Source organism: Rattus norvegicus, chromosome 8, assembly GCF_021556685.1.
Source record: "Rattus norvegicus strain SHRSP/BbbUtx chromosome 8, alternate assembly SHRSP_T2T, whole genome shotgun sequence".
In the NCBI taxonomy this organism is placed as follows: domain Eukaryota; kingdom Metazoa; phylum Chordata; class Mammalia; order Rodentia; family Muridae; genus Rattus; species Rattus norvegicus.
Window position 1 is genome coordinate 122,647,602 of NC_141541.1, and position 13,033 is coordinate 122,660,634.

The window sequence follows — 13,033 nt, forward strand, 5'->3', positions numbered from 1 at the left end:
CCACACACACACACACACACACACACACACACACCTTGCCAGGTTCCTGCCAGAGGCCTGTTTATCTCCGTATTGATAACGGGCTCTAGAAAGCCTACTACTTCGGGTGGCTTACTCCACCAGTCATCTGGCAGGTGACTGGCACTGCCCTTGGTGTAGGCAGCAAGCAGATGAGCATCCAGACGTCCTGGCTAAGGGCAGGAAGGCTTAGCCCCAAGGTGGGAGCACAGTAGACATCGCAGGTGAGGTTGCCTGCCCATCTGGAAGGCAGTTACTGTCTTACTGTCCTTTACGGTTGCTGTGGTAAAATACGGAGAAACTTAAGGGAGAAAGGTTGTGTGGCTCACAGTTCCAGGTTGCAGACCACCATGGCAGGAAAGTCACAGACAGAGGAAGCTTGAGAGAACTGGTCACACACACTGTGTCCCCATGAGAAGAAAGCAGCAGACGCACGGCGATCACCTTCCTTCCTTTCATTCATTCTGGAACCCCAGCCCGTGGCATGGCAACTGTTCACATTCCAGATGTCCCTTCCCACCTCAGCCAGCCCAGTGAAAACCCCTCACAGGCACACCCACAGGCCAGCCTAATCTACACTCCCTACATCAGGCCAAGTCTACGATGAGAGCTGACCCTTGCAACTAGCACGTAGCCATCAACACCTGCAGTGTGTATGGGGGTCTAGAAGTGACTGGAAGCTTCTTCCAGAGTCCCAGGGCCCTCTTCCCTGCCAGACCCTCTGTGAGGATGTGGCCAGTGCTTGGGGAATCAAGGAACGTAGAACTGAGGGGTGACAGGAACATCTTGGTGGCCTTTTTCCTTATCCTCTGAGACAGGGCAGACTCTGGTTTCATTGTGTCACCCAGGTAGCCCTTGAGTTTCCAGTCCTCCTGCCTCAGCCTCTGGATGACGGTGTGGACCAGCACACCCTGTGACTTCTGTCTTTTCAATCTTCTACTCCATCTCTTGCCTTTTGCCTTCTCAAGCTGCCCAGCTTGTAGAAGCCTTACACAAAAGTAAGCTTTGTGACAGATGTTCAGGCTAGACCCAAGTCAGAAGCCAAGAGTGATGTGAGTGTGGTCTCATTCTCCTAGTGATGATGTGAGTGTAGCATCTAACTCCCCTGTTGATGATGTCAGAGTGGCATCTAACTCCCCTGTTGATGTCAGAGTAGCATCTAACTCCCCTGTTGATGATGTCAGAGTAGCATCTAACTTCCCTGTTGATGATGTCAGAGTGGCATCTAACTCCCCTGTTGATGATGTCAGAGTAGCATCTAACTCCCCTATTAATGATGTCAGAGTAGCATCTAACTCCCCTGTTGATGATGTCAGAGTGGCATCTAACTCCCCTGTTGATGATGTCAGAGTAGCATCTAACTCCCCTATTAATGATGTCAGAGTTAGCATCTAACTCCCCTATTGATGACATCAGAATAGCACCTAACTCCCCTGTTGATGATGTCAGAGTGGCATGTAACTCCCCTATTGATGTCAGAGTAGCATCTAACTCCCCTGTTGATGACATCAGAATAGCACCTAACTCCCCTGTTGGTGATGTCAGAGTAGCATCTAACTCCCCTGTTGGTGATGTCAGAGTAGCACCTAACTCCCCTGTTGATGATGTCAGAGTAGCATCTAACTCCCCTGTTGGTGATGTCAGAGTAGCACCTAACTCCCCTGTTGATGATGTCAGAGTAGCATCTAACTCCCCTGTTGATGATGTCAGAGTAGCACCTAACTCCTCTGTTGATGTCAGAGTAGCATCTAACTCCCCTATGGATGGCATGAGTGTAGATCTTCTCATTCCCCTATGGTGATGTGTGTGTGTCTAGGATGGTGGGGCCTCAGTCTCTCTATCGTCATGGTCTGTACCCAGACCTCTGCGTCCCATCTATCCACTCCATGTGCATGTGTAGGCTCCCTTCTCCCTCCCCTTGACTTCCTCCCATCCCTAGATCTTTGTTTATTTCAGGAGAGAAATAGGGACTGGCAATACCCCTTAGGCTGTCTCCAGCATCAGTTGTCCCCTGCTTACATTAAAACCATGATCCTTATTCTCCTGTGAGGTTGTGACACTTGAAGGGCACCATACAAGGAGCTCTCAGGAGGCTGGTGGCCAGGGTGGCCAGTGGGCACTCAGTCCTCCTGGGGACTGTTGGCACCAGTCTTTACTCTTGTTGACTGGAGAACCAGGAGCCTTGGGAGGGAACATCACAGACCATTCCTGTTCGTGTATATGCAGTTAAAGAACAGAGCTGTCACCCGTGTGTTACTACCTTGACAGTGGGTGCCCTTATCTCAGTACTGAAGGGGAGCAGGGAGAGACATGAGGGGTGAGGTGCTTGTTCATGGCGTCCTCTCACACACTAGCTGCCCTGGAGCAAGACTGGAGCCTTTCCCTTCCTTGTCCTGCTCATCTCCCATACCTCTGCATGCCACCTCTTCCCTCACAAAGGTCCTCTCCTAGGTCTTTGTGGTCACTGCAGGGAATTGCTTGTGCAGCTCAAATGCTTCCTTCTTGTCCCACATTCCTTTTCTACATTAATTTGTCCTTGGCACCATCCGCCATTCCCCTACTGCCTTGATCATAATCACTATGGTGTCTTTGCTCAGTGATTGATGTCCACCCAGCTGATAGGGCAGCTGTACCTTGTTCATGGTATTTCTCAGAGCTCCACACAGTGCAGACATCAGCACCCAGGGCGATGAGAGCCCTGTTGAGGTGAGAGGCATGGCATGTGTTGCAGGACCGTCTTGGATCTCCTACCGAGTGTTCCCATCCCTCGTGCTCTCTGCCTGTTCATGCTGGCCTGACTCTCCCTCTCTCCTGGAGGTGTGCTTCGGCTCCTGGACCACGGGGAAGAATACGTCTTCACGCTGCCCAGTGCCTACGCCCGCTCCATCCTCACTGTCCCATGGGTGGAGCTTGGAGGGAAGGTGAACATCAGCTGTGCCAAGACTGGGTACTCTGCCACGGTGACATTCCACACGAAGCCCTTCTATGGCGGGAAGGTCCACAGGTAGGACGTGGCCGGGACCCTGGCTGTCCTCTCTTTGTGTCTGAGTCCCCTCATTCTTTCAGAAGAAACTAGGTATGTTAGGCACACCTGCAACCCCAACGTTTTGGAAGCTGACAGAGAATCAGAAGTTCTAGATCATCCTTGGCTACTTGGTGAGGCTAGCTTGAAATACATGAGACCTTATCTCAAAAAAGCAATTCAACAACAGCAGCAGCAGCAACACCAAATAGATGGAGCCCTAGCCAGGCACAACACCACGTAACTGTAAGTCCAGCCGCCTGGAGGCAGACTTTCAGATTCTAGGCCAGCCTAGGCCTACCCAGCAAACTCCAGGCTGGCTTGGGTAACATAGTAAGACCCTGACTCCAAAAAGTCAAGGGCTGGGGCCACATCTTTCTAGTAGAGTGTTTACCTGACATGCACAAAGACCTGAGTTCAATTCCCCAGCACTCTGTGTCCAAACAAACCAACCCGAAACAAAAGGATGGCATTTCAGTGATGAGACAGCCATCAAGTCAGAGAGAGCAGGTCTTGCTTGAAGAAGCACCTCTCTCCTCCACTTCATAGGGGAGGCTTTGGGGTCTCTTTATGCATCATTTATGGGGAGTCTGTGGAAATGCAGAAGAGTCCCAGAGGATAAATGGCCTTTTAGATAAATGGCCTTTTAGCACTCCCCTTTCTAGTGAAGTGCTCTGTAAGCATGGGTATTATGGTGGTCCCCTTTTCTCAGCTCCTGGAGTCTTGGGTGTCTAAGCCACAGACTATGTCATTGTCCTTAGAAGCTGGAAAAACCAGGTCTTGAACTAAAGGAGAGGTCACAGTTGGAGGAAGGGCAGACTTTTTCTATAGTCCCAATTAGAGTAAGCCTGATGCTGTGCGGACCTCAAATCTCCAACTGTTTCTAGCAACTTGCTGGTGTTAGCTTGGACACACACACACACACACACACACACACACACACACACACACACACACACACACAGAGAGAGAGAGAGAGAGAGAGAGAGAGAGAGAGAGAGAGAGAGAGAGAGAGAGCGTGCTGGAGCTATGCTGCTTGGGTGTCTTCTCCCCAGCATTCAGTTGTCAGACTGGCAGTTGAGAGGCCGTAGAAGGCTCATCCAAAGCACTGCCACCGCGTGTTCCCTGTGGGAGAGCCCACTGCACAGCACTCGCTAGCACAGCCCCTAACTCTGCACCACCAGCCGTGTCTACCAGGAGCCCGAATGGTTCTTAGGGCAGGGGAGGTGGCTTCCAAGCCTACACTTGAAAACTGGAAACTTGGGGTAGCGAGATGGCCCAGAGGTTGAGAATACTTGCTGTTCTTGCGGAGGACTAGAGGTTAGTTCCCAGCACCCACACTGGATGGCTCACAACCACCCATAACTCCAGCTTCAAGCCACCTGCCTCAGATCTCCATGGACGCCCATACTCAGCATACACATACCTTCCCCCAATACATAAAATAGACAAGGCAAACAAAACCCAGCACAAGCTGGACCACTGGGTGCAGAGGACTGGGCTCCAGGACCATTTCCTCCCACTCAGAGAGCTCTGGGTTCCCCAATCATGCTAAGGAAGGCAGTTCCCACAGTCTTCTCAACATCATTGTGTTATACATGCATGAGTGTGGGGTATGCTGTGGTGTGTATGTTCAGGTCAGAGGACAGCTCTGGAGTTGGCATTCCTTTCACCTTTACATGGGCTCTAGGGGCCTAATTCAAGCTGCCAGGGTGCATGACTTCCACCTATACCTGGCAAACCACCTCACCAGTCCTCCACAGGGGCTTTAAAAAGAGCTTGAAGGCGGTCATCCAGTGGTTGCGGAGTCCCCAGGTACTGCTGTGAGGTAGCAGGTGGTGCCGTGAGGCCCGGTGTGGCTCAGCCTTGACCTGGGAATGTGTGGGTGCTGGGTAGACCGGAGGGCCTGTGAGCAGCCCAAGCTTCATCCTCACCCAGAAGTGAGCTTCTGGTGATTGGATTGTTTGTTGTCACTTTTGTTGTTGAGACAAGTTGCCATACAGCCTAGGCAGGCCTTAAATTTGTAATCCTCCTACCTCTGCCCCAAATGCTGGGATTACAAGGGCATGCACCACGATGTTTGGTGTAGAACCAAAGACCTTACTTAAGGATGGAAAAGCTCTTCCAACACTCTCTCCATGGTAAAAATGTAGCACTGGGAGATGCTGTTTTGGGGAGGAGAGAATATATTTTACTGTTGGATCATGCCTGTGACAGAAGGCATCGTATATAAGCACCGTGCTTGGAGCAGCGAAGCAGGCTGATGGCTTACTTCAGACCTGGGTTGGTTTTACCTCCGGGTTTTGCTCTTTTCTCTCTTCTTTCCTTCTTCCTATCTTCTGTTCTCTCTCTCTCTCTCTCTCTCTCTCTCTCTCTCTCTCTCTCTCTCTCTCTCAACGTCTATCTGGCTAGCCTCGTTCTTGCCTAGGTTACCCCACTCCTGTTTCTTAAGTGCTTGGGGTTACAGGAATGAGCCCACACATCCACCTACCTTCTTTTCTTGTTTTGATCCAGAATATTCTAACTTCTTTTAAGACCCAGTCTCTGAGCCAAACTGCAAACCAATTCCTTCTCCCTAAACTGCCCTTTGAAAAGTCTCTGGACACGAGCCCCCCTTTTGATTCATTTGACCTCGTTAATTCAGGGTCACAGCTGAAGTGAAGCACAACCCCACCAACACCATCGTCTGCAAAGCGCACGGGGAGTGGAACGGCACCTTGGAGTTCACCTACAGCAACGGGGAGACCAAAGTCATCGACACGACCACCCTGCCTGTGTATCCTAAGAAGCTTAGACCTCTGGAGAAGCAGGGGCCCATGGAGTCCAGGTATGCCTGTCCCTGCCTTGGCTGAGGGATCTGAGGGGAACTTCAGCAGCATAACTAACAGCAAAGGACCAGAGTGCTTCCTTAAGCTATTGGAACGCCCCTTCCCTCGTCCGTCCATTTGGGACAGACCGATATAGCCATCACTCGGGCGGTTCTGCAGCTACAGGGTGGGCTACCATCCACATCTGGCAGATGTGTGCTGCCTGTTCTGAAAAAGCTTGTCCACTTCAGGATTATTGGTTGATTATAAATTAATCAGAGTTGCTGGTAATTGAAAGAACTATGCAGGGAAACAGCAAGACTTTTCTCGACAGTTACTTTAAACTGTTGAGTGCTGGCACAGGTAGTGCAGCCGGCTGCATACAGCCGTGCTTCTGAGAGAAGCAGGTGCAGTTTAGGGACCATTAGATTTAAACACATGAGCGCACTTTAATCTTCCATTCTGTTTCAGGAGATCTGCTGGCATGGGAGATTATTAAATTCAGAAAAGATTCAAACATGTTTATTTTTGAGAAAACAAGTCAAGAAAGAAACCATCTGCATACATACCTGGCATTTAGAAAATGGTTAAGTAAATCATGAAGTATCCACTTCATTAGTATGTCCACTACTGTGCACTCTGTCGTGTGACTGCTGAGATGACAGCTACACAGGTCCACAAGCTGATTGTTCATAGGAGCTGCTGTTTTGATATTTCAGTCTAAGCCAGCATGGGTCACGAGTCCAACTGAGACCTGACGAAGTTTTTTTCTATATTCATTTTATGTGTATGTGCACGGGTATGCTACACATGGAGAGCAGAGGATAGCTCTCCTATGATGTAGGCTCTTGGGATCCAACTTAGGTTGTCAGGCTTGGTACCCTCTTCCTGGGTACTAGTTCAAAACCCAGTCATATTCACTGATAGCAGTGAGTAGCAAATACACCTTCTGTGTAGAGACATGAGCTCTCCCCCACCCACCTGCCCTGTTGGGCCATGGCTGCAGGAAGAGAGAAGGGTACAGTAAGGAGGAAGTCCACCACCAGGTCCCACTGCCTCTGAGGGGCATTGCCAGGTTGAGGTTCAGCTGCTCCTTGGTCGGCCTCTGGGTACTTGGAACCCTGTGAGGAGCACAGTAGGAAAGCCAGCTGAGAAGCCATTCTGGACGTAACACTGTAAGACTCAGGAAACTGTAACAAAGGCAGCCTGAGGCTCACTCCCTGGAAACTGAGCTCTCTACTGAAGGCTCAGAGTGGATGCTCTCTCTACACCCCAGTCCCTACCACCCATCCCTGCTGGCTCCCAGACCTCCGGTTACCTGCAGAGAGACTATCACGTGTACAGTTAACTGAGCCTTACTGTGGTTGGTGCAGCCTTTTCTCTTGGTAGACTACCTCAGCAGAGTGGGCTGATGATACTCCGTCTGCTCCCAACGAACAGAGTGTGGTCTGAGCAAAGGTCTTGTCTTGGACCCCAGAGGCAAGCCTGGGAACGCTACCCTGACCGTGCCACACCCTGCACTACTTTGGCAACCTCTTGGGGTTGCCCCTGACTTCCTCTTCCTCCCATCCCTCCTCCTCCTAGCAGGGCATTTGGGCTTTTCTTAGGCAGGTTCCCTCACCTGTACCCATTTGACATGGGTTTTCTTGGCTAAATGCAGTTGTTCATATAGCCCCTCCATGTCATTGGGTCATGAGGATTGAAGTGTCTCTAAGATGTTTATAGGGTGCCTGGTAAGGGCTGTGAATACCTGCTGCCCCAGTGTGGATGGGGGGAAGCGATCTGCCTACTCTTTCCAGTAGCTTCCATCTCGAGAGCTATACTCAGAACATGAGGAAGTCTTGCTGTTTGGAACAGGTAGTGTGAAGGCAGCAGACACGTAACCAAGGAGCCTTGGATCCACCCATGGCTCTTGTGTTTCAGGATACCTTACTGGATTCCCCCAGACAGGAGCCTAAATGCCCTCCCTCGTCTGGCCACTGTCACCGCCATAGATGGCCTAGCCCAATGGCTCCCTTTACTGTTCGTCTTTCTAGGAACCTCTGGCAGGAAGTCACCCACTACCTGAGGCTTGGGGACATTGACGCAGCCACAGAGCAGAAGCGCCGTCTAGAGGAGAAGCAGAGAACGGAGGAAAGGAAACGGGAGACCCTTCGCACACCATGGCGACCCAAGTACTTCATCCCGGAGGTAAGCCTGGCCTGCTACCAGGCTCTAGCCCTAAGGTCACCTCAACTTTTATTGTTGAGACAGTTGGACAGACAGGACATACAGGCCCTGGGCAGAGCAGGACAGAGTGTGGCTCTGGCTCAGGTTGGGGGTTGGGATTTAGGTTCGAGTTTCCCCAGTAACATCTTGGCATCTCATACAATCTTGAGGGCAGAGGTGTGTAGCTGACACTTCTCCTGCAGTGTTCCCCCCTCAAAAACCACTTCTAGCCAGCCAGGCCTAGAAGGAGGGGACTGGGCTCTGCTCTACCATTATTCCCACCTAGCCGTTGGTCCCCTTGCTGCCTCCCCCTTGAGTACTGCCACAGAACGTGACCTCCTGTGGGTCACATGGAAGGGACATGGGGAGCAGAGCTCAGCAGAGGCCTCTGCCTGAAATGCTGCCCCGACTCCTGCCACACTCAGGGAAGCAGGCAAGGTGCGTGCTGGGTATCCATCTGAAGCCAACCTTAGTTTTGTCTCCTGTGCCCGTGATAAAAACGCCCTGACAAAAGCAACTCGGGAGAAAAGGTTATTCGGCTCACAATTCCTGGTCACAGTCCATCTGGTCCATCACAGGGGGCAAGTAAAGGTGGTAGGTCCTTGAGACAGCTAGTCACCATCTGTAGTAAGGGTGGAGAGCATGAGCTCCCATGGTCTTCCTACTTGAACTAACATAACCAAGAGGATTCTGCAGACACAGGCTTACCTAATCTAGACAGCCTGTCCCCATCCCGCCTTCCTAATCGATTCCAGATTGTGTCATGGCGTTGCAAGGTTGTTTAGGAAGCAATTGGGGTGAGGCCTGGGGTACAGCTCAGTTTGCTTCTGGGGCCACTGGATGCTTGAACTCTCAGTAATTGCTTGGGAGGTGAAGGCGGACTCACTCCCAGCCAGGTAGTGAGCTTCAGGCTCGTCAGAGTGGGCTAAGGAGGAGTGGGAAGAGTCAGGAGTTTTTATCTGCCATCCAGATATCAGAATGATTCTTTTTTTTTTTTTTTTTTTTTGGTTCTTTTTTTTGGAGCTGGGGACCGAACCCAGGGCCTTGCGCTTCCTAGGTAAGCGCTCTACCACTGAGCTAAATCCCCAGCCCCTAGAATGATTCTTAAGTGAGGAGCCAGGATTGAGTTTTTATGAAGATCAGATCTGTATGATGCTAAGAGGTTGTTCACCTTTAAAGGCCCATAGTCAATCGGGATGGGCCAGTGGGCCCAGGTGTCACTACTCTCTTAGCTCGTTGGGATGGATGGATTGTTGGGATTGTGGTGAGCTAGGGCACCCTAGTGACAGGGATGGGCTGGGTGGGACTTAAGGACAGGAACAGGAAGTAGAAGCTGAGGCTGTGGCTGGAAGGCAGGATTTCGGTTCAGATTTGAAGGTACTTGGGAAACTGCCTCCAAGGGCCTCCCATGTGGGTGCTTCACTCAGATGATAGAAGCTTTCCTTGAGAGGAGAGTCCTGTCTTTAAGAGAATTTGCCTGAATTATGTGGAAATTTATTCATTAAACAAAACAAAAAAAACACTACTTGAAGTTCTATCTTCAAGGGTTTGGTAAAAGCCTCCATGTCTGTGACAGGACTAGGGACACATGCCACCCTGACACGAGGATGCTTAGCTTTCATATATGCACTTCCTTTCGGTTCATCACCTGACTACAGATGCCCTTTTCCTTGCCTGAATGGTGGGCAGTTTTCCTTCTGTGGCATCTGTCCTTGGATACACTGTGGCAACACCTGCGAAGAGCCTTCACTGGGTGGGCGGGCTTTCACATCACTGGTCTGTGAGACTCCTCCCTCACCTCTGAGGTGACTCTGAGTCTTCATCCAGCCAACCTCTCTTTTCTAGCACCACTGTCCTGAAATTATCTTTGGCCAAGTCATCTACAGAGAAGAAGCTGGCAAGACCCCTTTTCTGTTGGTCATTTCATGGGACCTTTTTTTAAAGCAAATGCGTATTTTTATCTCAGTTAGGCAGGGAGAAATGTATCCTCAGATAAGCTGGAGAAGGGGCAGGGAGACCATCAGACAGGCCTGGTGTGCAGTGTGGGGATTGGGTCCTGACTGGTGCGGGCTTTGTATACCCGAGGCTGGCTGGGTGGGAGGTGTCCCTGCTTCTTGACTCTGTTAGGTCCTCCTGGCACCTCCTTCCTTCTCTTTCAGGGCGATGGCTGGGTGTACTTCAACCCCCTTTGGAAGACACACTGATGGGCAGAGGTGCAGTGCTTTCCCCGTGATAGGCCTGGTTTTGTAGGAATTAAAGTGGTACAGTATCAAGATTCTGTTGGTATTTGCTGAAATCTCATTAGCATCCAAGCCAGAGAAAGGGGTTTCACCCTGTGAAACATGCTCCTCCAGATCCTGCCTAAGGATTTTATTCAAGAGCAGCCGAGGCACGTGGGCACCCTACACCCGCCGAGGCTGACCTGGGTAATCTTGAGCTCCTTTTTGTTCACGAGATTCGGTGTTCTTTCTCACGTTGCCACAGTTTTGCCAGCTCATGTCCCAATGCAGGCTGAAGGGGCACAGCCGGTTGAAGTCCCTGTCTGAAAAAGGAGCTCGATCCTGGCAGAAGGGTGAGTGGCCACCCTTTGCTGATACTTGTTCTGATCCAAGTCCAAGGTTGTCTGTCCACATCCTGGAAAGAGCAAGTTGAACAAGAGGACCGGGAGTCACTGGAGGCTGATATGGAGCCTTCTAGAAGGGAGTGACTCCTGAGGAATCGGAGCCAGGCCCACCAGGTGGTTTTATCCAGTCTTTCTGATACTTCTCATGCCCAGATCATGAGATCCTGTGTTCTTCACAGCAGAAAAGAAATCACACAATCATGACAAGGGCTCTGGAGGGTCAATTCACGCATGCGTACACTACACGGACCACCACTGCCTCATATCTAGTTGGGGAAAGAGAACAAAAAGTCTTATTTCTTTTTCTTAATTTAAACCCAAGCTGCCAGAAAGCCTCTGTAAGTAGGACAGCCATGAGCCCCCACTGTCCCAGAAGAGTTCGTCTTCAGCCTTCACATAGGTCAAACACGGACCAAACAAAATCGAGAAAAAGAAAGTCTAATTTGATTTTTGCTCAGTGCTTAATTTATTTTTTACCATACCACCCCAGTGATATTTATAAAATTCAGTAGCATGAATGCTTCTCTGTAGTAATACTAATTTTGTGCCTTTTGTCCGCTTTCTTAAGACCAACTGTTGATACTTTGTAGACATTAGACAAATATATTTCGATTAAATACTCTTGTGTCTTGTGTGTGTTATTTTTAGGGATTTAAAAGTTCTGATCAGTGGCTCAATCTCAAATCTTCTTGCTTAGGTACTAATAACAACCATAACTATATTTAATTTTTTTTTAAAAAGATGTATTTTGTGTGTGCTTGTAAGTGCAGAGGGTGTGGGATCTCTTGGAGCCAGAGTCGCCAGTGATCACGGACAGAGCTGCTGATATGGATGCAGACAGTTGATCACCACAGTCTTTTCAAGAGCTGTAGACTCTCTTAACCACTGAGCTGTGTCTCTAGTCCTCAACCCTGTTTGAAATACAGGAAAGCAAATGCTTGGGTCCTGGGTTTAGGGCCAATCCAAGCATGACAATTGAGACACCATCTCTAACAACAGTCCTGGGAGAACTGGAAGCCTAGACAAAGAAAGCAAATTCCTAGAAACACATCCTACTGAGAGTGAGTCATGGACTAAGAAAGCAGATCTATAAATAGTAAGGAGATTGGATCAGTCACTTAAAATCTCCCAACCAAAAAAATACCAGGACCAGATGGCCTTAGATGAATCCTACCAAACACTGAGAGTTATGCCATCCATTCTGGATTGGCCTAGTTTGCCAGATGATGCCCAATGCCAAAGCAAGGGCAGATTTAAAAAGTCACTAGCATGCTGTATAAATATTGGTTCAAATTTTCTCAAATACTAGTGCAGCGAATTCCACAGCACATTTAAAGGATTGTGCATGACAACAATGAAGTGTACTCAGACAGCAAAGGCGGTTGAATGCACGATGCATGAAAATATCAGCACAGCATACCACGTTAATAAGGAGGCAAGCAACAGGCATCTGAACCCATGCAGGAGGAGCATTTGACAAGATTCAGTACCCGTTCATGGCAAAACAAAACAAAACAAACAAACAACAACAAAAAAAACTAACTCTCCCCAAACCCAATGCATTAAGTCTATGTAAACCACCACAAAGATTACGAAGATGAGAAGCTAGAAGCTCTCCCTCCATGCCTGAGAACAAAGGTTAAGGCTGCTTATGTCACCGCCACTGACACTAAAGTTTTAAGTAGTATGATTAGGTAAGGACAAGACAGATGTGTTTCAGCAGAATGGACATTCTCTTATAGTGGATACTATCATGTTGTCTAGAAAATCCAAGACCACACAAAAAAAATTCCATGAAGTAGGCCACACTTTCTTGCTTTGACTGCCTTCCTTCTCTCCCTTGCAAAGTGGACTTTTGAAAATTGCTACCTTCTGCATGCTGGCTCCACATCTGGGAAAACCTTCACCTAAATGAGCAGGGGGCCCAGTCCCTCCTCTCAGCCAGGCGCACGCACAGCCTGGCAGCTCTTCTTGGGTTTGTATATTCTGTTTTAAAATGTGATTTCTGGGGCCGGAGAGATGATCCAGTGGGTCAGAGCACTTATGCTTCTGCAGAGGACCCAAACTCAGTTTCCAGCGCCCCAATAGGTGTCTCACAGCCACTGAGAGCTCCAGCTCCAGGGCACCTGACTCCCTCTCTGTGGGCAAGGGCCTCACCACCTCCTCAATTGCCCACCAGCACCACCACACAGACGCATGGTAAATCTTAATATTCCCTGGTAAATCTTAAAATTCCCTGAAATTTCTCTCCCAGGTCTCAGAATCTTTGAAGCTGTATTATTCTCCCCACAATCTTCTACACCCTTCAACTCTGGACCTGGTGCGAACCCCAGGGCAGCCTCATGAGCACTGCCT

At 49.6% G+C, this 13,033-nt stretch overlaps 1 protein-coding gene across 21 annotated transcripts in view; it reads left to right on the top strand.

Annotated features, from left to right (window-relative positions):
• Positions 1-11,297, top strand: part of Osbpl10 (oxysterol binding protein-like 10) — a 255,044-nt gene extending 243,747 nt beyond the window's left edge. For 20 of the 21 annotated variants that reach the window (XM_087562464.1, XM_087562465.1, XM_087562466.1 and 17 more), the window contains 4 exons: positions 2,836-3,022; positions 5,685-5,867; positions 7,884-8,037; positions 10,215-10,330. In XM_087562464.1, the coding sequence (XP_087418590.1) occupies positions 2,836-3,022; positions 5,685-5,867; positions 7,884-8,037; positions 10,215-10,259 (569 nt within the window). In that variant the 3' untranslated portion in view covers positions 10,260-10,330. 21 annotated transcript variants of the gene reach the window in all.
• Positions 11,298-13,033: the final 1,736 nt, after the last annotated feature.